Source organism: Tursiops truncatus, chromosome 10 (genome assembly GCF_011762595.2).
Source record: "Tursiops truncatus isolate mTurTru1 chromosome 10, mTurTru1.mat.Y, whole genome shotgun sequence".
Classification (NCBI taxonomy): domain Eukaryota; kingdom Metazoa; phylum Chordata; class Mammalia; order Artiodactyla; family Delphinidae; genus Tursiops; species Tursiops truncatus.
Window position 1 is genome coordinate 43,534,318 of NC_047043.1, and position 25,837 is coordinate 43,560,154.

Consider the following 25,837-nt stretch of genomic DNA (forward strand, 5'->3'; position numbering starts at 1 on the left):
ACTTGCCTTTAAAAATTAAATACTCTTTTAAAGTCTGCTTTTAATTCTCAACTTAAGAACCTCTATTCCATGTAGTTGTACAATTTACCCATTCCCCTTACTGGACATTTAGGTTGTTTCCAGTTTGTTGCTTATTACTGCAACATATTTGTGTACGTAGAGCTTTTTCCTTCTTTCGTTTGTTTTTGATTGATTTTCTTTGTATAAATCCCCAGCAATCGGTTTTACTTGGTCAAAGGGTATATACATTTCCATGGCCTGATATGTTTCCAAAGTTTTTTTGTATAAGAGTTATATCAATTTATACTGTCTTCAATAATTAAAAAGTTGCTGTTTCACTGAGAGCTTTTCAGCATTATTTGTTTCTAATATTAAATATGAAATACCTTAATTTAGATTGCATTTTGTTCACTAACAAGGTTGACCAGTGTATTGATTATTCTTTTATCTGTGATAAATGCAGCAACTATAGAACACTTTTATTTGTTCAAAATAACTAGTGCTATTGATACACAAAAACTTTAGCTTCCCCAAATACTACTTCAGATTGAATATATCAGATTCAATTTTCATTAAAAGATAGGTATTCTTTCACACTGCAAGAAAAAAAACAGTCAAGCTGCAGATGATTGGTTTTATATATTTATATGTCTCTTCATAAAAAGCAATTACAATCTGAGGACATTCATGATAGTTTTGATGCCAGCCCAAGTTCACCTTATTTAAATCTATTCTTTCGTGGGAAACATTAATTCTCACTGATAACTGGTAAAAGCCTCTTGATTTATCAGACTAATTTGCTATCATTAGGTTCACTGTGAGATAGATAGAAGATTTTCTTTTTGTGCCATCTTTTTCTTTATCAGCTTTTTGAAAATTCAGCAGACAACCAAGTTTTTCTCACGTTCCCAAAGACCATCAGCATCTGGAAATCCTCCCCTTCCTGTTCACCATCAGCCCAGACTTTCTCTGTTCATTAGATGACTGCAGTGTGGGACAGATTTTCACCTGTCAGTTCATTTTGTTTTCAGAGAAACAGATACCGTAACAGTAACGAGAGCACTTTAGCAAGTTACCAGTAACTATTTCAAAGGTTTTTAAGAGGGGAAAAATTAATAATATTTTACATTAAAGTAGTTCCCTTTAAGTTGAGATGTCATGTCCTGAGGCCACTTCCCCATCCCAGGATCTCCAGAGGAGACCCAAGCCCTGGAGCCCTGGGCACAGTGGAGCCCATCAGTGAGTTCTTCCCAAGCACTGCGCTGCCAGCGTCTGAGGCACCCAGACAGCACAGGACTGTCGCCGCAATGGGGAGGGGCTCTTCTGATAGTGTTAGTTTTACTATATTTTGAAGAAGTACATGAGAGCTGTCAACTTTGGGCAGATAAAAAGGAAACCATTTAGCCTGGTTTTATTTAATTATATCGCCTTATGTGGCCTATTCTGTACACTATTAATTCGAGAGGCAGACTGAAAGAGGAAAAGGAATCCTGAGGACTCGGAGACACAGCAGCCACGCCACAGCCAAAAATGAGCCACGACATACGAAAGCTATTACTGCACAAATGCACAACGTCCCGGGGTCTTAGTATTTCTTCAGCATCCATGGTTCATTAGAAATTAGTAGTTAAGTTATTTAAAAGAATTAAAGGCCTCAAGGTGAAAGAATATAATGTCAATTTTGAAGGTTTTTAGAATTGAGAAAGTAACATATCACTTGTGGCTGATTTTCAGGCCTACTTAATTATTTAAAATGACTAATTATGGTTAGGTAAAATACAGAATTGCAAATTAAAAATTCAAATGTGTAACAAAGATCTCTCTTCAGTTCTTGTTTAAAAAAAAGGACAAAACTAAATACATAAAATTATATTACAAATATCAGGGGAACTGCAACCATCATCAGATTTTTTTAATGTAGAAAAATAACAAACTTTTACCCACACACATTTAATTAATGTGAAATAGAACTACAACATTTTATATAACGTGGTTTTTCTGCTACTAAAGACTATTTGACGCAAAATATATTTTGTGCAAAAATTAAAGGGACTGTATTTCCAGAGAGTAGAAAAGGGAATCACTAGCGGGTACCCATTGTTAGGAAGAGAGTTTTTCCCCAACACCTATCCCACTGCCAGCAATGGGAGTGGTGACAACTGGTGACATAAAAATAAACATATTACTTTGAAATAGATAATGCCAGATTATTTCAATATTATGAAAAGCAAACCTTCACTCCTGACCACTTAAAGACATTCCCTACAAAATTCTATTATGTTTTCAACATTAATCTGGACAGGGGATGAGGGTGGTGCAGACGGAAGACTTAAAAAAAAAAAGAATGAGAGAGAGAAAACATACAAAAGGAATATATAAAACATTATGCATTTAGTAGAAATAATGAAAAATGACTTTGTGACACATTTTCCAAGAAAAGTTATTTTTACATATATTTAAATCCTGTAAAAACCAGGTATATTGCAAGGGTTAAAAACAAGTCATTGATGAATGATGATCAGTTTTACCAGAGTTCATGCAATTAATTATCTGAGTTGGAAAGCTACTGTCCCAAGTCACAAAATGTATGCTCTGCCACATGATTACATGTTAAAATCACTTATTAAAAGAAATTATTTTGCATTTGGTGCTGACAGAGCTCTTGAGAAAGTGCTATACAAACTGAAGTTTATAGAAATTTTTAAATGATAATCTCAAAATACCATACAAAAAATATGTAAACAAAAAGATGCTTTAGAGTTGCAGGGCATTATAAAATCCATAATGTGGTTTAAGACAAAAGATCACCTCTTGTGTATTTAAAAAAACTGTTAGCATAATCCTAAAAGTTCAGAATTGCGTTGTCAACAGCAAAAGGCACTGGGTACAGGGTGGCCACGCTGCACAGGGCGGGGGTCCTGCAGCCGCCAGCTCAAGCCCGCCATGCATGTGCAGGGACATGAAAAGATTCCGCACGCAACCAGTGCCACCTGGGAGGGGCTCTAGCACTAAGACACTCTTTCATCTACTCTGTCAGAGAGGAAAACTGCTTTTAAAAGAGATTATCAACAGTATAAATTCTGGTAAAGCACTGAAAATTAGGTATGGTATTTTTGGCACAAAAGCACTTTTAAAATCTGAGCTCATTTTGCAAAATATCTGTCTAGAATTTCTCATTTGAAAATAGAAACTTATAACATACACATAAATGTGTAAATGGTTTCATGAATGAATGAGTTAGAGTCTATGTTTCCTTAAACACTGCACACACCTTCTGTTTACTCCAGAACCAGGGATCTGCGTGTGCACGTACCTCCACATTCCACATCTACAGATATTGCACAAGTAACATTGCCAAAGTACACACTAATGCAGTCTGGCAAGATTAGGGTTCGCCTTTCAATATTATTCTTTTCAGTATTCAGATTCAATACTACTTCCTAGAAAAGCTAGATGACCGATTTCAGAGAAAGAACGGTTGCTATCTTTCCTTGATCCATAATATTAAAATCTGTACCAGTATATTTAGGCATTTCATTTATGTTTTCCAGCATTTCAAATTCAGCAAAACCTGTTTTTGATGTTTCTTATAGCATTCCTTCAAAAACAGGAGAAGCTTCGTCTAATGTAAAAAAATTAAAATAAGTCCAGAGGGCAGTAATTTTCCCACCAGAGATCTTGCTCCATTCTGAAAAGCACTGCAGAGCAGTGCTATCTGTTTAAGTCTGTCAGCTTTCAGAGAGCCATTAGGTGCAAAGTCTGCGAAAAAATTGTGTTAACATACCGTGACAGCTGGATGTATCTTACTGCACAATACAATTCATTTCTTCCTCCCTGAAGCATTTTAGGGTATGCTACAGCTGCTAAAAGGATTTCGGTTTTTCTTGGTCCTCTGTCTGTTGGGCCTGAGGTTGATGACATCTCCACCATTAAGGGTACTTGAATTCTGACCCAAGTGACTCCCAGCAGACGTGCTAAAGACACCTGGACACGTTGAGGGAAAACACAAAGGTTAACACTAACGGATCTCAGGGTCACCTGAGCGGACAAAAGGGATGAACTAAAGAAACACTTTCAACTGTTAGAGTTTTCATTTTGAACACTGTTCGTTCTAAAATGTAATCTCCAGTTTATGGGCTATTTATCATCCACGATACACAAGGCTCTGGGCCAGAGACACTATGAGCGACACAAAGACTACTAAGACTGATTCCTGCCCCCAAGAAGCTTACAATCTGATGAGTGAGGTGAGGCACTACAAACAGGCAGTGATGCTACAGGACACTCTATGTTAAGTGTCATAAAAGAGACAAGATCCCACAGATGGTTCAAAGGAAGAGTCAACCACATCTAATTCATAACAAAGGACAAACTACATGGAGGGACTGGACCCCTGGCAATGCCCTGCACTCAGGTCTCTGTTCATTTAAGAGAAGTGAAGGCTGTGCTTCAGCCAGACAGATAGCCGAGAGCTTTCTCCATAGATGTTGAGGGATGCACAGTTCTCAACAGAAGGTGGGAATGGGAGGCCATTCTTAATGGAAGAGCCAAAATGAGCAAAGGGATAAGTAAGACAGCCCTAGGCAGGCTCAAGAAACAGCGGGCCCTGTGGTGGAACCGTAAACAGGGTACATTACAAAAGTGGGGCACGAGGCTGCACAGGAAGGATGGACCAAACTGTCTTTAAATGCTGGGATGAAGAGAGCCTGCACTGAAGGTGTTCCACAACCAGAATCTATCAAAGGGCTTTAATCAGCAGACTGGAAGGAGACAGGGTGGGCCCAGGAGACCAGACCAGACAGCGGCTTATCACAACTGCCCTGTCGTTTCTCAGAGCATGTGAGTGAGGTTCCTGACAGTAGGAACATACACAATAAAAAGGGCAAAGTAAGAAAAGTTAAAACAGGCCAAGAAAATGCTGTGTGTGTGTGTGTGTGTGTGTGTGTGTGTGTGTGTGTGTGTGTGTGTGTGTGTGTGTGTGTGTGTGTGTGTGTGTGTGTGTGTGTGTGTGTGTGTGTGTGTGTGTGTGTGTGTGTGTGTGTTGAGGAGTGGGGTGCAGGCAGCAGGTCCTTAGGAAAGAGGACCGGCACCCATCCTCCCAGAAGCCATGGCCCAAAGTAAGATGCGGACAGGTGCTTCCTGTTCTCCAGGAAATACTAAACTCTGCTGGCATCTCATGTTAAAAAGCAGGATGGGTGCTCAGCAAGGTGGCAGGAAAGGGAAAAGGTGTGGAGATGGTGCAAGTGTCAAGTCAGAGAAACAAGTGTTCAAAAAGGACAGACCTTTAGAAAATTCATCAGTTAAAAAATCTTTTAACTCAATATACTTTTTTTTTTTTTTTTTTGCGGTACGCAGGACTCTCAGGCTCCGGACACACGGGCTCAGTGGCCATGGCCCACGGGCCCAGCCGCTCTGAGGCATGTGGGATCCTCCCGGACTGGGGCACGAACCCGTGTCCCCTGCATCAGCAGGCGGACTCCCAACCACTGCGCCACCAGGGAAGCCCCCTCAATATACCCTTTAATGAGAGCTGATACTACTAAATTTAATAATCACTCATCTCACGCTTTCCAGTCACATTTCTTAAAGAAAGGAGCATACTGTATTTAAAAAAAACCCCAGTAAATATGATAATAATGAATGGAAAATAAATTTACCAGGTAAACATGGGGCTAAAACTTCCTGGGTACTTACCAATTTTGTTACTACTTGAATGCATTGATTCAGGATCCTCAGCTATTTGTTGTTTAAGCTTTTGAAGATATTTTTCAGCCAAATATTTAAAAACTGGAATGAAAACAAAACCAAAAACCTTGCCAGGTCAGTATAATTATGCATGTAAAACCTGTTCTTTCACATCACTTACTATAATATTTATACTTAAAAAACAAATTTAAAATTATAGTTAGAAGTATACAATCTAGTTGAAAAAAATTCAACTTCTAAAAATTATCTGAGTAATACCTAATTACAATGGTAATACTAATAAATATATAGTAGCATTTTATTAGTAAAGAAATGAAATATTACTTGTAGTCATTGGCTCTTTAGTTTTAAGTACCTGAATAGTGACTAATATTCAGCAACACTAAACTGACTCAGTCTTAAAAAGACTCTTTCTTTAACTGAAAACCACTATTCAGGGGACAATGAAGCAACAGCTGAGCTGCAATCTAATAAAATGAGCAGCAATTCCGGAATGAGAAAAATAACCACCATCTTTCTCTAATCTCACTTTCTTAAACTAGGAAACACTATTAAACAAGTTAAGGTCACTGTAACTACCTAGTGGGGTGTCCACCGCTGTGGGGTTCTAATGCAGCAATTTTAGAAGGTACGCTTGAAAAACACACACGCATATACATAGCCAGTTGTATTTTTAAATACAATAAAGCCCACTGGAGTTTTGCTGTAGAGTAACAACTATTCAAAGACATTAGTAAACAATCAAGGACTCAAACTCAGAGCAGCATCAGCCTTTAAACTTTACTTAATGATACATGACAAACAGAAAATTCTACTCTCGTTACAAATATGATTTCTAAACAACAAAAAGAAAAGGCATAAGAAGAATAAACAAACTTCCTGCTGTTAACTGTTAAGAAGGCACTTTACCTTCCGTCACGTTCAGATCCTCCTTCACTGAAGTCCTGTAGAATCTCAGCTTCAACTTTTTTGCCAGTGTCTCAGCTTCCTCACTACACATCAATTTGAAAAAAGCGTATGTAAAGGTACTTTCTGAGAGCTTGTTTTATTACATTTACTGCATACAGCCTGAGGACAGCGGTCAGCCCTTCCAGAACAGGTGAGAGCTACACTCAGTGCTTGAGCAGGATTTTCAGTTGTCACTGCTCTTGGGGGGGTAAACACCAGCCATCTCACTGTAACGGCAAGACACTTTTCTATAAGGTCACTTACTCTAGCCTTAAAATGACTAAATGTCACTTTTCTTTATATACTACTTTAATTTTCTCTCTTCAGTTATTAAAAACACTTGAATTTAATTATACTCTGAAAGTCTTATACTGCATTACCTATTTTACTCTTATTGGCTACAAAACTACTTTGCTGCCAAAGCCTAAGTCAGTATATTGATGTGTCTAGAACAGTGGACTCCTAATTTTAGTTTCATTATGACTCCCCAATTTTCTAAAATATTTCCCAATGATTCTACCACACGCCTCCCCTCCCTCACTGTAATCAAGTTGGTCTGTGTCATCAATGACATACATAAGTGATGGCGTATGACTTTGAGACTCCTCATAAGAGGCACTGCGGTTTCCGCCTTGCCCCCACTGGGATCACATGCCTGGGGAAGCAGCTGCCACACGCTGAGGACACTTGCAGCCTGAAGGAGAGGCCACCTGCCCATGGCCAAGTGAGGGTGCCATCCCGGAAGCAGACCCCCCTAGCCCCAGTCAAAAGCCCTCCAGTGACCACAGGCCCCGGCAACATATTGACAGCAACCTCATGAAAACCCAGAACCAAGCCACCCAACTAAGCCACTCCCAAATTCCTGACCCACAAAAACTGTGACATAATAAATGTTTGTTGTTTTAAACTACTAAGTTTTGGGCTAATCTGTTATACAGCATCAGACAACTAATACAAGAACTTATAAAAAAATAAGGTAAAAACCAAATAAGTATTTTCAAAGCCAGCAAAACATTAATAATGCAGTAAACAAATACTTATATAGAGAAATTATCTGGATGCCAAACTCTGTTCACAAATGTGAGCATAATGGTTCTGGGTATACAAAACAATACGAATCTGAACTGCTTACCTATTTAAACTCATCAACATACTTATGCTAGACATTAAAACATCTAGGGATGTTTTCCTTTTTAAATTTATTTATTTATTTTTGGCTGCGTTGGGTCTTCGTTGCTGCAGGCAGCCTTTCCCTAGTTGCGGTGAGCGGGGGCTATGCTTTGTTGCAGTGTGCGGGCTTCTCATTGTGGTGGCTCCTCTTTGTTGCAGAGCATGGGCTCTAGACATGCAGGCTTCAGTAGTTGTGGCTCGCGGGCCCTAGAGCGCAGGCTCAGTAGTTGTGGCGCATGGGCTTAGTTGCTCCGTGGCATGTGGGATCTTCCCGGACCAAGGATCGAACCCATGTCCCCTGCACTGGCAGGAAGATTCTTAACCACTGCGCCACCAGGGAAGTTCTGGAATGTTTCTCTTAACATTCTTACTCTGTCTAGATTTGACTTCACATGAGGAGTTGGATTTGAGCTGCAAGGACCTGGAATTCTAAAAGGGCTTTCAAAACGTACTCCTTTAATTTTCTTTACTACTGATTCAGTGTGAACTTTTTAAACCCAAACCAATCACACAATAGCTCACAGAAATTTTTAAGTATAAGGCAGTCTTTTTAAAAACTTTCCTAAATTTTGTAAGTGTATGCAAAAACTAAAATAGGTTTTAGCTTTACAGAATTACAGCCACCCCCTCAACAGCAGCCACCTTACTTCTTTATACAAGAGTCATCAAGGAGATCGATCTTGTTTTGTACAAGTACAGTTGGTATATCTCCAACTTCAGCCACCACCTTCTCTCTCCAACTGGAAATCGCTTCAAAAGATTCCCTGTCTGTGGTGGAAAATACAAGCACACAAGCCTGGGCTCCTGTAAGTTCACAAAATAAAAATGTTATTTACATTAATGAAACAATCCTATGCAGGGTGAGGGAAACTTTTACGTATTCAAACAATTTTTATGTAAATAAATGTTGAATTCATCTTTGTAGCACTGCTTTTTTTTTTTTTAATTTAATTTATTTTATTTTTGGATGTGTCGGGTCTTCGTTGCTGCGTGGGCTTTTCTCTAGTTGCGGTGTGCGGGGGCTATCCTTCATCGTGGTGCGCAGGCTTCTCATTGCAGTGGCTTCTCTTGTTGCGGAGCACAGGCTCTAGGCGCGCGGGCTTCAGTAGTTGTGGCTCACGGGCTCTAGAGCGCAGGCTCAGTAGTTGTGGCACACGGGCTTAGTTGCTCCGTGGCATGTGGGATCTTCCCTGACCAGGACTCGAACCCGTGTCTCCTGCATTGGCAGGTGGATTCTTAACCGCTGTGCCACCAGGGAAGCCCTATTTTTTAACATATAAACTCTATTTTCTAATTCAAAGAACCAATTTTTACCAAGAACAGCGGTTCTCAAATTTGTGCAAGTGCCAAAGTACCCTCAAAATTATACACATTCCTTGTGGAACACCACAAAATACTGATATATTTAATAACACTGTAAAAGCCACAGAGAACAGTAAACTAGGCATGAATGACAGAGTTGCTGAGTTCTTCTCGTTAATATCTGTCACCTGCTTCTTAATTTCTTTTGGCACAGATTTAAGAAGTCTATGAGAGAAAAATATCATAATTTTCTCATTCTATTTACTTTTTTAAAAAAATCTATATTATTTTGTTTTAGTAGCAGAATACCATCAATGCTAAAGAATGTAATTTAGGAACCAGTGCCAAGAGTAAAATATTAATATATAGTAGAGAGGAAAAGAGTTTAATTTAGTTTTTCATCCTCTTTAACTGCATAATTCCCATACCATACTCACAATATTTTAACTATCAACTATCACATTAGGTTGACAATATTTTAACTATCAACTATCACATTAGTTGATAATATCTCATTTTAAAAATAAGCATCAACCTTCTGGAAGAGGGTTTTTACCAATGATTTGCTGTTGAATCAGACAGCATAGTGACAAAAACAGGTGAGAAGAGAAAATCGTCCTGGAGTCAAGAGGGTTCCTCACTGCTACTCCTTCCTTCCAGATATCCCAGGTGTAAGAGTTTCCTACTAAGACTCAAGACACACATACCTGGGCTACCTAAGACACTCTAGGGCCAAAAAAGGTTTTTTTATCACCTGAGGGAATATGGTAGGAACCCAAAGAACAATTAATGAAGGAAAAAACCAGCAGTTCACTATGACTGTAAAAGCAGAGGCTTCCCTCCTCTAGAACAGGCTTTGAACCAAAGAATAAATTAATTATGCAAAACTGAGGGGTGGGGGACAGGCAGATTGATAGACACAGCGTGAGACTTGCTCAGAATTGAAGGAGAAGTAAAACTGAAGAGATCACACTAGCATATTGGACAACAAACTTATATTTACTTGAACTCTTAACATTTACTTAAACTACAAATAAAACATTATTTAATCATACTTTAAGAAACTTTTTTGGGGACCTCCCTGGCGGTCCAGTGGTTAAGACTCCGCCTTCCAATGCAGGGGGTGCGGGTTCGACCACTGGTAGGGGAGCTAAGATCCCACATACCTCGGGGCCAAAAAACCAAAAACATAAAACAGAAGCACTATTGTAACAAATTCAATAAAGCCTTTAAAAAACGGTCCACATCAAAACAAAACAAAAAAAATCTTAAAAAAAAAAAGTTACAAAACTCTGTTAGCTTTAAACCTAGAATTTTATATCAGTCAAGTGTCGTTTAAATTTGAGGGTCCAATAAGGTATTTCCAAGTATACAAGGTCCCAGACACACAAAAAAACACTTATTAGAGAAAATGTTAAAAAAAACAAAACACGGCTTCCCTGGTGGCGCAGTGGTTGAGAGTCCGCCTGCCGATGTAGGGGACATGGGTTCGTGCCCCAGTCCAGGAAGATCCCACATGCCGCGGAGCGGCTGGGCCCGTGAGCCATGGCCGCTGAGCCTGCGCGTCCGGAGCCTGTGCTCCGCAACGGGAGAGGCCACAACAGTGAGAGGCCCGCGTACCGCAAAAAAACAAAACGAAACAAAAACAACTAACAAACAACAAAAAAAAACTAAGCAGATGGTGCCAGAGATATGGGCAGTAAGAATAATTAACTAAGAAAAGCACAATTTTGTTTGAAAAATCAAGGATCAAAGGATAAAAGAAAAAGTCTGCCCATAAAACCGAAAATTATTTAGTGGGGGACTGGGTAGAGAGACCACACTGGGCGGGATGGGCCGCAGTGCCCTCTGAGGAGGAGGAGGAGGGACCTGGATTCAGAAGCCACCAGGGATGGGCCGCAGTGCCCTCTGAGGAGGAGGAGGAGGGACCTGGATTCAGAAGCCACCAGGGACGTGAGCACGGTGCCCCCTCCCCCCACAGGTGCCCTGTGTGTTCCCCGCCCCGACCCTCCAGCAAGGGCTGCAGGGGGCGCTCTGCTCTTCTGCCAGGGGTGGTCTAGCACACCCCCTAAGGAGACTGGATGCCTGGGGAGGGGTGGGGGGGGATAAAAACCTCAGCTTCCCTGGGGTGGGGTCACCCCGAGGCGCGTCTCCCCGCCTGCTCTCCCCGCCTGCAGTAGTAACTGGCTCATTACTGCACCCTTTATGCACGGTTCTCCCTTCTTTCCCTGGCCTCTCTCTTCTACATCCCACACCCACCCCGCTGTGTGTGTGTGCGTGTGGGGGGAGGTGTAAAATGACCCTAAAAAAATAATAAAGTAAATTAAAATGACCCCACGCTGCTCTACCTTCTTTTTCTTTCTTGGACCCCTAGCTCTGTGTTTGTACCAGCCATCTTTGGGAAAGTTGTTTTAATTTCTCTGTTGTTAATATTGAAAGGCAGCTAGTGTTTTCTACCCATATATTTTACAAAGACCTTTATTTTCCTACTATTCAATCTTCCTTCAATACTACCTACCCTAAAAATTGCACCGTTGGAAAAGTTTCTTCATTATCATAGATAACAGTAAGTCACCCATAAGTAGATCACTTCTAACAGTTAATAAATACCTCACTTGTCCATGCATCAGAAATACAGAGCTCTGAATAAATTTTTGGTGTCAATGATAAGATCACCAATAGCAAGTATTTATTCCTCCTTAATAAGATCATTCCAAAAAAGCCACTATATTTTAATGCAATTCAGAAAATACTCTCCAAGACACATAATGTGCAGAGAGTAATTCTATCCTCAAATCACTGACAGATCCTACAAGATGGTCTGTAGGCAGGTCCTGAGTGTGGCTGACAGCAGCATCAGTGTCACCTGGAAGGCTGTAGAAATGCAGACTCTCAGAGCTACCCACAGATCTATAGAATTCAGTTTGCATTTTAATGAGCTCCCCAGGGGACTCCTGTGCACAGTCAAGTTTAAGAAACACTGCTCTAGCGAACACCAGCAAAGGCTTTAAAAATACTATTATAGATACTACTCAGGATTTAAAATGCTGTCCCTTATTCTTTTTGACATTCTATACAATCTAAAGCACATAAATTATTCACTGAACCAATCTGTCACAGATTCCATGCTCACATAATTTCAAAACAAACCTCAGACTTGCATAGTCTAATTCTGTTGTTCTTTAATTCTTGCATTTATAACTTATAACTAGCTTCTTGTCCAGAGCTATTTCATTTCCAACAATTTATATTCATTTATATTTGTGAAAAAAAATATTTTTTAAGAAAATAAGGGTTTCCTTCTACTTATGTGCATGATCTCAAATAATAGGTCTCAAGTCTATAACCTAATTTACATATACTTAGAAGCATTTTTTTTCTGAGAACCAAGTCACAGTAAAAAACTGTAATAAAAATCTACTTCATGTTGTCTGTAACTTTCTGTACTAAGTACGGTTTCTACTGCCTAGGGTGGACTTTCTTAAGGGTTTAACAGGAGTCATCTGGGCTCCCAAAGGCTTCCTAATATGATCTGTGCTCTGTTCTAACCTACTGATAAGGAGATCATGTTTCCACATGTCTCACTGTACAATTAAGCCAGCATTCTAAGAACATAATGATGCGTTGGAGCAATGGTCTTGCTATAATAGGTCTTTTAAATGAATTACAATAAATTTTTTCTTTTTTAAATACAATTTTTATGCATCTTGAATAACATATTTTTAGGACATAAGTCAGTAGGTCATAATTTTATAAGGCATAGTGTTTCTATCACTAAATCTCTATTTTAACTCATTCTGCCCACCTTACCTTTTCTTCCTACTCTTTATTTAATTATATCGTCATCTGAATCTATACTAGTAGCAGATATTACCTGGTGCCTAGCCGCCATCCAGTGCCCTGTCCCCAAGAACACCTCTCCCCCTCTGTACGGTAGCCTATGGTTTAGGCAGCTAAACTTCCCTCTGCCTTGGGGGAGCCCCAAGTGCGCCAAGCCCATTAGGGCAATCACCTTCCTCTGACTACTCACTGTAATCTGGTCAAAGGTGGTCTAATCAGATAAAAGCTCTGGACTTTTGGTCCACTGTTGTAGGAAGTAACCCTCGGTCCCCAAGAATGTGAACGAAAAGCACTGTCGATGGTAGCAAACTTGCAGACAAGAGGAAAATCAGCATGAAGAGGAACCCCACACAAGGAGGCGGCCAGCCAGAACAATCAGCAAGGTTATAGTCCCAACAAACCACAGATGAAAGCTACTCCCAGTAACAAGTCAACAGACGCTAAATAAGTCAGTTTGAAATTGCTTTTCTGCTGTCAGCAACCAAAAGCACTCTGATAGAACCTAAAAAAAAAAAAAAAAAGCATGTAAGTCCAATATGCCATTTCTCAAATTCATGTAACATTGCCACTGTTTGTTCCTTAATTCAAATAGGGATGTGAGGGAAAAAGCTGAAGCTTAAGACCTGTCTCAGTATCTACCCTCTTTGCCATTTTAACATAGTTGGCTAAAAAACGTTACATTTAAAAAAAACCTTTTAACAGATCTATTTATACACTTAAGATTGCTTTAAGTTAAAACGTTAAACACAGGGAAATCAATGCTGTTTAAAGCCTTTTAGTCCAAATGAAACAAAGTGAAAAGAAATTTGAACATCACCCATATAAATTAAGATGTAAATATTAATAATTATGGGCTCTCTTTTTAGTTTCTGGCAAAGAATGTTGTTTGTAAACATATGAAAGAGAAATGGTATGATTCATGGACATCTAACAAGTTAAAACAAGAAGTTTGCAACAAACTGGATGAGTCAAGTTAAAAAAATTAGAAGATAATAATGTTGAACAAAGTCTTATGGCAGTGGATATTAAAATATGTTTAGCTACCTGGTCTTTTTCTTTAAATTAGGGACCCAAATGAGCTACTTAACTGTACAGTTCCAACATTTTCTCCTTTTTATTCATATACGAATCAAATCATTTTGACATTTGACCAGTTTTGTCTTTAAGTTAAACTTTATTTTGAGATAATTGTAGACTCACAGTTTTGCCCTTTTAAATTAGAGAGACATAATGATAATACTTTCTCCAAAAATAACCATACTAGTTAAAAAGTAATACTGCCACATCACATTGTCAAAAGCTTAAAAAGAAATAGCCCAACCTATTTTTTTCCACACAAAAAGAACATATATTTTAGGCTGAGAATTTAGAGAAGAAAGCTAGGTAGGTAAAAAGAGGAATTTCCCCCCCAGTTTATTTAGTCTTAGATCCTATCATTGTAGCTCTTCCTTTTCACATGTATCTCATACTTCCCTGAACTCGTATAGCCTAGAGAAGGCTTTACCCACATTAAATATCGTAACAAAATGCCATCTTGTCTGCCAGGGCTTTACTTTTTCTTATGTTAGTTTCCACTCTACGTAGTCATTTCCCTGGAGTCAGAGAAGACATTTCACAACTTCTGACTTATTAGGTCTGGGAATGACTATATGAGTCATGTAATTCTAAGGCAGAGATAAACAGTCTATAGCACAGAGTATTATTTACCACCCAACAAGATCTTTAGAAGAATAATAGCCTGGGGTTTTAAAAAATACTTTGGAATTGATTTAAATATTCTTAAAGAGAAATCCTTCTATGGGAAACAAGAAAAGCAAAGTTCTTTGTTCAGCTAAAAGAACACGTCAAAGCAAACTAAAGACACCCATGATTTACCTCGATAGTAGGCCTTTGTTATTGCATCAAACTCCTCTTGACCTGCGGTATCCCATAACATGAGCCTGACGTCTTCATCATTAACTCTGAAACAAGAGATGAATGAATTTCATATGCAAAGGAAATGTATTTTTCAAATCTGGTGGTATTAAAACTACATTGTTGGGCTTCCCTGGTGGTGCAGTGATTAAGAATCCACCTGCTGATGCAGGGGACACGGGTTCGAGTCCTGATCCAGGAAGATCCCCCATGTCGCAGAGCAACTAAGCCCGTGTGCCACAACTACTGAAGCCCATGCGCCTAGAGTCCGTGCTCCGCAACAAGAGAAGTGACCGCAATGAGAAGCCCGTGCATCGCAACAAAGAGTAGCCCCTGCTCGCCACAACGAGAGAAAACCCACATACAGCGATGAAGACCCAACGCAGCCAAAAATAAATAAACAAATTTATTTATTTATTTACTTATTTTAAAAAAACTACATTGCTGGTTTCACTCTGAAAAAGTCTGAGCGCTTTTAAATGCTGATACCATTACCAACAGTGCAAGTAAAGGGTGAAAGACACTCCCCTAAAGCTGTAATTTTACACGATTTGGATTTATCTGTCATGTTTTTTCCTTCAACCACAGTCACAGATAGTGGTGGCTCTAAGACTAGCATCCGAGGGGTCCATGCCTGAGGATTCAACCAACTGCAGATAGAAAATATTTGGGAAAAAAATTCTAGAAAGTTCCAAAAAGCAGAACTTGAATTTACTGTGTGCCTGGCAACTATTTACACAGCATTTACATTATATTAGATATTATAAGTAATCTGGAGATGATTGAAAGTCTATGGGAGCACGTGTGTAGGTTAAATGCAAATACTATGCCATTTTATACAAGGGACTGAGTGCCCATGGATGTTGGTGTCCGTGGGATCCTGGACACCCAGGGTCAGCTGTCCTGGGAAAGGGTTCCCTTAGGTCAGTGTTTGCCCTCCTCCTGCTACCCTATTCTAATGCGGGAGAATAGTAAGAAAGGAAAGAAGCAGCTTACTGCTTGGTTGCCCTTTAACCCCCAAATTAACTCTGTTCTGTCACACCTGTTGTCTTATTCGCAGGCAGTAGTTCTGTTCTACAGAGTCACTGCCAACACTGAATTAGCAAATCCTGAACCATTCCTCTGAGGGAAAATACCAGGCGGGTGAGGTGCCTGTGAGCCCCTGGTTACAATTTCATCAACTGATGAATATATAACCTTGTTTTTTGCATTGTTCTGTTTAAACACACCTTATTTAATATACACTGTTGATTCATTAACATTGAACCCATGGCCAACAGTACTATAACTGGTGCCTGAACGAAGCTTATCTAATACATGTGTTTTCTCCATAAGGCACGTCACAGCTCACCAGACGGCACTTCAGCTCTAGGCTTGGGGCCATTTTAAACAGCGAAACTACCAACAGAAAGCACAAAAATGTGGCACAAAAACAGAACATGAAAAGGCCACTCATGTACAGTATGAGAGATGAAACAAAAACGCAGTGGGTCGCCTTGTTCAACCTCAGCCGAACGTGTGTGTATAAGTGACTCAAATTTTTTGCTGCTCTGTGCATGTCCACAAATGACCATCAGAGTACTGGGAGTACTGAGTCTGGGGTTACAAATAAATTTTAGCAAGCAGTGAATTTGCAAATATGAAATCCACAAATAATGAGAAGTAACTGCATACTTAAAATATAAATATGGAGTCTGAATAATAAGGGTCAACTGTATACTTAAAATATTAATTTGGTCCAGATAGCAAGTGCAAAAAATAAACATCATCAAGATTTAAAATGAATCCCCTTAAAATATCTAAGAAAGGAAGCAAATAGAGAAGTATTTTTAAAAAGAGGGTAACAGAATACAGATTATAAATTCAACATCTTTAAAACAGTGAACACAATTATCTTTGATGCTAGTGTCTGGGATAGTTAAATCAGATTTGTTTAATGTTTCTCCTACAATTTAAAATATCCTTAAAAGTTCTCAGGACTAATGACAAAAAGTGTTACTTTGATGTGTTTTAGAATCCAACTGGATTTCCTTTTCACAGGAGTATTTAATCCTCTCAAATCTTTCTCTTACTTCTTTAAAGTAAAAACAAATTATTAATTCTCTAACTTCTATAAGCCCAGTTTTAAAAAGAGAAGAGACATTTTACACAAACAGATCCCATAATATAAGAGATGAAAATTATTCTGAGAGACAGGTAACTTTCTTTCCAAATAAAATAGTCGACAGAAATCTCGGTAGAATCAAGCGTCAGTTTGTGTTTAAGAAGTGCTCAGGGTGCCACCAATAAATATAAAACAGATGTAAGATTGAAAAAGAGAGAAGGGAGAAGTGTAGGTAAAAAAGAAGAAAAAAATGAGAGAGAAAGGGAAGAGATGGGGGAGGGGGAAAAAAGAAGGCGAAGACACACAAAGGAGTGAATAACTGAAAACCCGCTGCCACTAGACACCTAGCCTTGGATTGTATTGTACTCAGTTACTATTATTCTGAGCAAACTCTTGGACACAGCTCACATATCAAAAGCGAGAGGATAAAACAGCCAAGTACATACTGTATCTGTCGCTCCAAAAAATCAACTCCAATGGTTTTCTTGTAGTCTTTTGTAAAAATGCCTTTGCAATACCGCTGAATCATACTTGATTTTCCAACTGCGCCATTCCCTACAACCACCATCTTTATGGCCACTTCCATATCTTCCTCCAACATTTTTGGAGTTGAAAAGGTTTCTGTGCCAAATTTAATTCCAGGTGATCCGATCTTCTCTCTCAAATCTGTGGTTTAAAATGAAGTTATTTTTTCATGACATAAAACCTATATAAAATAAAATAAGCTATAATTGTTTTATCAAGAAATAATCATAATGAATTGCAAGAATTTTTTTCCGTGTTGAAGGCCCTCTCCCCACCCTGTTCAGATAATGTAAATTCTTTGAAAAAAGAGACAATAATACCATTCACTTTTGCACCCTTAACAACAGCAGAATGTATGACTTCCAGGTACCAATAAATGCCTAGATTACATAGTTCTGCCTTTCACTGAGACTAGAGTATGAGTGTTAAGAGTCGAGGCCTGACTTACTAGTTGCTATTTACTGGTTCTGTGCTCTTAGTGAAGTTATTGCTTAACCTCTTGAAGCTTCAGTTTCCTGAGGATATTTACCTCACAGGATTGTTGATCAATGATAGATACAAAGCACTTAGCACAGTGAAAGTTAGGCATTCAAAAAAATGGTAGTTTCATATACCATAATAAATCCTCCTTTTATCCCATTTGGTGGATAGTTACCACCAAATGGGCAACAAATACAAAATCTAAGGAAACTGCTCTTCATCCTCACAGGTAATAATTAATGTCCCTAGAACAGCACCCTAAGGAAGGGTTTTGTATAATGCTATGCAACCACGTGATAGCATCGGGCTCTTAGTTACTGTGCTTTAGTGTTTAGATTACAATGGATCCTCTACACATCATCTTATACCATGCATTTTTTTCATCAGTTTCAGACTAGTTACAGTTACTCATATAATGAAAGTAATAGAATGTGTACTGTTCGCATTTTAGACTGAAAAGAACAGAAAGCCAATTTCTTCATATTTCTTCTTAAAATTACTAGTTAAGTTCCTGCCTACTTAGCTATTATATTCTAGCTACCTTAACCAAAAATCCATTTATACAACCACTACACAAAACATGTCTGAAATGTGAAGAACATTCCTTTCTTTGCCCCTAATGGAGTCTAAGTAATTGTCCCTAATGCTTCACAGACTTGCACGATTGTAAGCAGCATCTAGGAGCATTTGTTAAAGTACAGGTTCTAGGTCTCCACTTCAGACATAATTAAATGATTAAAACAACAACTTAAAGTATTGGAACAAGAGAAAGAAGATGACAGAAGCAAAAATATGGGTAAATATAGCAGACTTCTCTTAAATGTTCTGTTACATTTGACAGTTGAAAGAAAAATTATAATACTGTTCAATATGGTTTTCAATATATGTAGAGAAAACATTTAAAACAAGTAATTATACGTGGAAGAGGGGACTTCCCTGGTGGTCCAGTGGTTAAGACTCTGTGCTCCCAATGCAGGGGGCCCGGATTCGATCCCTGGTCAGGGAATTAGATCCTGCATGCCGTGAGCCCACATGCTGCAACTAAAAAAAGATCCTGGGCTTCCCTGGTGGCACAGTGGTTGAGAGTCCGCCTGCCAATGCAGGGGACACGGGTTCGTGCTCCGGTCCGGGAAGATCCCACATGCCATGGAGCAGCTAGGCCCGTGAGCCATGGCCGCTGAGCCTGCGCATCTGGAGCCTGTGCTCCGCAACGTGAGAGGCCCGCGTACCGCAAAAAAAAAGAAAAAATAAAAAAAGATCCTGCGTGCTGCAACTAAAGATCCCACATGCCACAAATAAAGATCTCGCATGCCACAACTAAAAGAGCCTGCGTGCTGCAACTAAAAAAAAGATGTCACGTGCTGCAACAAAGATCCCACATGCTGCAACTAGACCTTGCGCAGCCAAATTAAAAAAAAAAATTATACATGGAAGAGGACAAAAGGGAGGTAAGGTTTCTTAACTTCACTTGAACTGGTAAAATGTTGACACCAACAGACTGTGATAAATTACCTATGCAGCTAAACAAGTTACACAAAGAGATACTCAAAAACACTATAAAACACAATAAAACAAAATGAAATTCTAAAAACAGAAAACTGTCAGAATCCAATCAACATTTATAGAGCTGTCCACACAACAACAGCAGAATATACTTCAAGCACCCACTGAACATATACCAAAATAGAACATATTCTAGGCCATCAAACAACCCTCAACAAAAGCCAAATAAAGGGACCACAATGAAATCAAACTAGAAATCAGTAATGGAAAGATAACAGGAAAATCTCCAAACATTTGGAAATTAAAAACACAGATTTCTCAACAACCCATGGGCCAAAGAAGAAGCTCAAGAGAAATTTAAAAAATAACTGAATTGAATTAAAATGAAAATATGTCAAAATTTATGGGACACAGCTAACATACTGCTGAGAGGGAAAATTTACAGCACTAAATGCTTACCTTAGAAAAGAAGAAAAGTCTCAATCAATAATCTAAGCCCCCACCTCAAAAAACTAGAAAAAGAATCGCAAAATAAACCCAAAGCAAGCAAAAGGATGGGAATAATAAAGAGCAGAAATCAGTGAAATTGATATAAACATTAGGAAAATTGAATTTATAACTTTAAAAACTCAAAAAGAAATCTCCAGGCTCAGGTGATTTCATTGGAGAATTCTACCAAACTTTTCAAGAATGATACATACTCTCCCCTGGAATACAGAAGAGGAGAAAACACTCCCTAACTTATTTTATAAAGCCAGCATTATCTTGATACCAGCACCACACAAAGACAGTACAAAAAAGAAAACTAAACAAATAACCCCTCATGAACACAAATGCAAAAATCCTCAACAAAATATTAGTAAATCGCATCCAGCAATATATAAAAAGAATAACCAGGACCAAATGGGCTTTATTCGGGAATGCAAGGCTGGTTCAATACTCAAAAATCAATCAGTGTAATCCACCATATTAACAGAGTAAAGAAGAAAAACCACATCAACATCCATTTGTGAAAAAAACTCTCAGCAAACTAGAAACAGAAGAGGACTTCTTCAACCTGATAAAGGGCATCTATTAAAAAAAAAAATCTACAGCTAACATCACACTTCATTCTGAAAGACAGATTGAATTCCCCCTTAGACTGAGAACAAGGTAAGGATGTCCACTCTCACTACTCCTGTTTATCATTAGGCCTAGCCAGAGCAACAGGCAACTAAAATACTTAAAATGCTTATAGATTAGGGAAAAAAACTATTTCTATTCACAGATGACATGATTGTCTATCTAGAAAACTCCAAGGATTCAAACAAACAATCCTGGAACTAATAAGTGAGTTTAGCAAGGACATAGGATACAAGAGCAACACACAACACTCAACTGAATTTCTAATATCTTAATGTACAATTTGAAGCCAAAAATTTTTTAAATGATATTTACAATAGTTTCCTCCCAAAATGAAATACTTTGGCATAAATCTAACAAAACATGTACAGGATCTGTATACTGAAAACTACAAAACACTAATGAAACAAAGAAATAAATGGAAAGATACATCATGTTCATAGATTGAAAGAGTCAACAAAGTAAAAACAGCAATTCTCCCCAAACTGATCTATGGTTTGATATAATTCCAAAGTACCAGCAGAATATTTTGTAGTTAGAGACAAGCTGATTCTAAACTTTATATGGAAAGGCAAATGAACTAGCATAGCTAAAACAATTTTGAAAAAGAATAAAGCTGGAGAAGATTATGCTACCCAACTTTAAGACACTATAAAACTACATCCATCAAGAAAGTTTGATACTGGCAAAGAGAAAGATACAAAAGTCAATGGAACAGAACAGAGGGCCAATATAGACCCACACAAATACAGCCAATTGATTTTTGACAAAGGTGCAAAACTATTAAATGGAGAAGACAGTCTTTTCAACAAATGGTGATGGAACAACTGGACATTCATATGCAAAAAAAAAGTAAACCTTCCCCTAAATCTCACACCTTATAGAATTTAAACTAGGGCTTCCCTGGTGGCGCAGTGGTTGGGGGTCCGCCTGCCGATGCGGGGGGCGCGGGTTCATGCCCCGGTCCGGGAGGGTCCCGCGTGCCGCGGGGCGGCTGGACCTGTGGGCCATGGCCGCTGGGCCTGCGTGTCTGGAGCCTGTGCTCCGCGGCGGGAGAGGCCACAGCAGTGATAGGCCCGTGTACCGCAAAAAAAAAAAAAAAAAAAAAAAAAAAAAAGATTATAGATCTAAATATAAAACTATAATATCTAGAAGATGAAAATCTTCTTGACCTGGGATTAGGCAAAGTTCTTAGACATGCTACCAAAAGATGTACAAAAGGAAATATGGATAAATTAGACTTCATCAAAATTAAAAACATTAGCTCTGTGAAAGACACTGTTAAAACAATGAAAAGAAGCTACAGACTGCAAGAAACTTTTGCAAAACATATCTAACAACTTGTATCCAGGAAAGATAAAGAACCCTTAAAACTCAACATAAGAAAGAAACTACTGAATTTAAAAATAGGCAAAAGTCTTGGCCAGATACTCACCCGAGATTATATATGCCAATTAAGTACATGAAAAGATATTCAACATCTTTAGCCATTAGTTAAAGACACATTAAGACCACGAGATACCACTACATGCCTATTAGAATGGCTAAACTAAAAAATCCGACAATACAAAGTGCTAGAGAGGAGATGAAGCAACTGGAACTCTCACATGTTGCTGGTGAGAATGCAAAATGATACAGCCACTCTGGAAATCAGTGTGACAGTGTATTACAAAGTTAAACATACTTTATATGATCATGTAATCCCAATCTTAGCAGTACCCTAGAGAAATGAAAACTTATGTTCACACAAAAACCTGTATAGCAATGTTTATAGCAGCTATAGTCATAATCACCAAAAACTGGAAACGATCCAAATGTCTTTCATTGGGAGCACATCCATCTAATAGAATACTACTCAGCAATAAAAAAAGAATAAATTGTTGATACATCCAACAACTCGAAGGAATCTCAAAGGCATTATGCTGAGTGAAAGAAGGTTACATGTTGCATGATTCCATTTCTATGACATTCTGGAAAAGATCAGTAATTGCCAGGGCTTGGGGTAAGGGGGAGGATATAAAAGGATAGCATGAGTGTTTTGGAGGTGATTGAACTGTTCTAAATTCTGACTGTTATGGTAGTTACATATATCTAAAATTCACAGAACTGCACACCCCCCAACAAAGTCAATTTTACCATATAATAATTTTTAAAATAATAAAATGTAAAGAAAAGTAAGTGGAATCAGATTTTAACACAGGCAGTCTGACTCCTGTGATTATCAGCCAATACTCTACAAACTTAAAGAACTATACCAAAACAATTAAATTCTTAGAAAATTAGCATAATTCTGAGTACAATACTTTAAAAGCTTGACAGTAACACTTTACATGTGTTCTTCTTCCAAGTTTAATTTTAAAGATTTTGCCAACCAACAGCCGTCCAATACATTAGAAAAGTAAAGGATGAGTTAACTCACTGATCGAAATGGTGGCTTTTTCATCACAGCCTGTACTTCAGCACAGGTATGATTATATTTATAAAAGCACTGAAAAACTTCTCAAGTTCAATGAAGTTACCTAGAAGATGTCAGGAGTTACATAAAACCTGGAGAAGTAGACAGCCCTTTTCAGACTGTACTGCCACTGGGATCCCCGAGTGAAGTGACTCTGCGGTAGCCAGTGTCAAGGAGACCGCGTAGTCAGGCTCATTCATATTCGAGCGGAACCCGAGCAACACCCGGGCTGGGTGGGGCCGCAGGCAGGGAAGGGGCCCGCCGCCCAGGACGGGGTCTGGAAGCCAGGGTGGGGCTTGGGCCCTTTCCCCACCAGCCCCAACCCACACCTAATGCCCAGTCCCCACCGCCCCGCTGCACCTCCCCGCCCGAGGGCCACCCCAGGGAGGCGGGGGCGCGGGGAGGGGAGGAGGCGCCGGGGGTTGCGCCCACCGCCTGCCGCGGGGACCCGGGCCCCGCACTCGAAGTGCGCGCGCGGCGGCCGACCCGGAGGGGGGCGCCCGGCCTGGAGTCTCCCGCCGAGCCCCTGTCCGGCCCCCGGTGGGCACATCCCGGGCCGCGGGGACGGGCGGGTCCTCCGCAGCCAGCCGCGGTCGAGGGCGATGAGTGCGGCCAGCCGCCCCGGGCGCGAGCCGCTACTCACCGTCCCCGCGCCGCCCGCCGCCCGCCGCCCGGCGCGACCGCTCCTCCAGGTCGCGGTGTAACCGCTGTCTCCGCCGCCCGGTGCGCCAGCCCTCCGACAGGGCCTCCAGCCGGCTCGCGCCCTCTTTTGCTCTTTTAAGAATGACTGTGACTTTTTTCAGGAACTTTATTGGCAGAAGAACTCGGAACCAGCAGATCGCTGCGGCCCCGCCGCGGAAGGTAGGGCGCGGGAGACTCGCCTACCCTCTGCCGCGGACGCCCCCCACTCGGAGCATGCGCCGGACTTTCAGTGCGCACGCGCGCGCCGCCGGCCTCGCCCCGCTGCCCCGCCCCCGAGTTGGCCAAGGCTGAGGGGCGCCGCGTTCCCTGTGAGGCAGCTGTGGCTGGTGGGGTTCCAGGAGGCTGGCGGGAGAGGACGCTGCCGAGGAAGGGCCGCAAACGCTTCGTTTACCCAGTGGTCAGCTTTCAGAGTCCTCACAGGACGTGCCCTCCCTGGATGCACATCTTATACTCTTGACCGGAGGACATCCAAGTGGCGGAGTGAGCAAAACTGGAGCAAAGTCGAAAACGCACTTGGTCCGTACTCTGTGACTGGACCAAGTGCAAGTCTGCGATGCTTAATAATAAAGAGAACCAAAAGAAATCCAAAAGTTGGCTCCCAAAGCAACCTAAACTTTGCTTCAGTTGTTTTAATACTGTGAAATAGAATAGAAAAAAAAAAAAAGGAAAATACCAAGTGTTGGCGAGGTTGTGGAGTAGCTGAATCCTTCTGTCCTGCTGCTGGAATGTAAGCTAGAATAACTTTAAAAAACAATTTGGCGTGCTAGTAAAGAAGCATACCCTATGACCTAGTAGTTCCATGTCTGTGTGTTCAGCCAAGAGAAGCGTGTGCTTACGGGGGCACCAACAATTATCAGAATGTTCGCAGACGCATTTGTTTTAATACACCCAAATGGAAATATCGCAAAAGACCATCAACAATAGAATAAATTAATACATTCACAGTGTTCATATACTGGAATACTACTCAGCAATGAGAAGAGTGACCTGCAACTACAGGCAACAACATGGATGAACTGCAGAAACATAAAGTTGAGCATAAAAAGTCAGACACGAAAGTGTTACTGACCAGGGTTCTTGGCCTTCCCTAATCAATAGAAATTGACTAGAGGCCAGATAAGAAATTCAGGCAAGGCTTTATTGGGACCCCTGCTGTAGCATGGGGGAGAGAGAACAAGCAACATATTTCCTTGCTTGCTGGCTTGCTCGTTGTGGGGGGGGGGGGGAGCGGGCGGGCGGGGAGCAAGCTTTTTCCTTATATAGCGTGAGGGTAGGGGTGTATCCAAGGGTTGGGCCAGAGGTGTGGCCTAGGTGGTCTGCCCACCCCTTTAGGTGGTGTTGAGTACAGGGGGTATGTGCAGTACCCTGCTTTTGCTCCAGACTCTTCAGGAGTGGCAGTTAGCTTTTTTGGTCTCTTTGTATTTTGGGGGTCCAGAATTTGCCCCAACGGCGCATGCACGCAGTTATTTTTAGTCCCATACAGTTTATTTGTATTTTGTTGCTCGAGGAGAGGTGTGTCCATGTGCAAGCACTGCAGCAAAGGGTCCCTGGTCCCAGCCTGTCTCATTCCCCCCGAGAGACTCTACACCCTTATTCTTAAGGGTAAGGGGCTGAAGGTCTCTTCTTCTGAAACTTCTTCCTGCTGGACAGGGGCCGCAGACCCTAGCCTGCCCTAGATGTCCCTCGCTGACTGTTTCAAGGACCTGTAGGGACTTGGGCCACCTTCCGCTGGAATGGGCTGAATTCCTTGAGCCAACATGAGCCTTACTTCAAACCGTTGGAGCCTGAAAGACACAAACTTAACCAAAAGGTTAAACAAACAAGGGCTAAAAAGGAGAAGAACAATGATAGCCATTAAAGGGCTTAGTAAGGGAAGGAACCAGGGTTAACTTTGGGCTTCCTTAACTGTTGACCAGACAAGGGAGGCAGTATGGTCCCTGCCAAAATTATGAAGCCACTCTTGCCTTGTTCGGCCAGAAGGTAATCAAGGGCCAGAAAATTGTCAAGAACCACATCAGCTAAGGTAAGAAGAGAGGTCCCAAGTCCTGTTAAGGGTTCAAATAGGA

The 25,837-nt window shown here is 40.4% G+C and overlaps 1 protein-coding gene and 1 long non-coding RNA gene across 3 annotated transcripts; one reads left to right on the top strand and one right to left on the bottom strand.

Moving 5' to 3' along the window:
• Nucleotides 1–1,888: 1,888 nt before the first annotated feature.
• RAB23 (RAB23, member RAS oncogene family) lies at nt 1,889–23,977 on the bottom strand. Of its 2 annotated transcripts, XM_019931458.3 has the most exons (7): nt 23,713–23,977; nt 17,431–17,650; nt 14,842–14,927; nt 8,472–8,628; nt 6,616–6,698; nt 5,695–5,787; nt 1,889–3,984 (listed from the first exon to the last, which is right to left on the bottom strand). In XM_019931458.3, the coding sequence occupies exons 2-7, from the start codon at nt 17,583–17,585 to the stop codon at nt 3,845–3,847; spliced, it is 714 nt and encodes a 237-aa protein (XP_019787017.1). In that variant the 5' UTR covers nt 17,586–17,650; nt 23,713–23,977; the 3' UTR covers nt 1,889–3,844. The 2 variants fall into 2 exon arrangements, with proteins under 2 accessions (XP_019787017.1, XP_073667003.1); XM_073810902.1 differs by lacking the exon at nt 23,713–23,977 and having other exon boundaries at nt 17,431–17,669.
• Nucleotides 23,305–24,441, top strand: LOC141279748 (uncharacterized). Its single transcript, XR_012334529.1, has 2 exons — nt 23,305–23,358; nt 23,873–24,441. It is a non-coding gene; the product is annotated as an uncharacterized lncRNA (long non-coding RNA).
• Nucleotides 24,442–25,837: the final 1,396 nt, after the last annotated feature.

Excerpts from the sequence above, each read along its gene's own strand:
- RAB23 (XM_019931458.3), bottom strand. The coding sequence starts at position 17,585 with ATGTTGGAGGAAGATATGGAAGTGGCCATAAAGATGGTGGTTGTAGGG. Across the intron at positions 14,928-17,430 it reads TTTTTGGAGCGACAGATACA|AGTTAATGATGAAGACGTCA; the intron begins GTATGTACTTGG and ends CTCTTGTTTCAG. Across the intron at positions 6,699-8,471 it reads GATGACTCTTGTATAAAGAA|TGAGGAAGCTGAGACACTGG; the intron begins GTAAGGTGGCTG and ends ATTGATGTGTAG.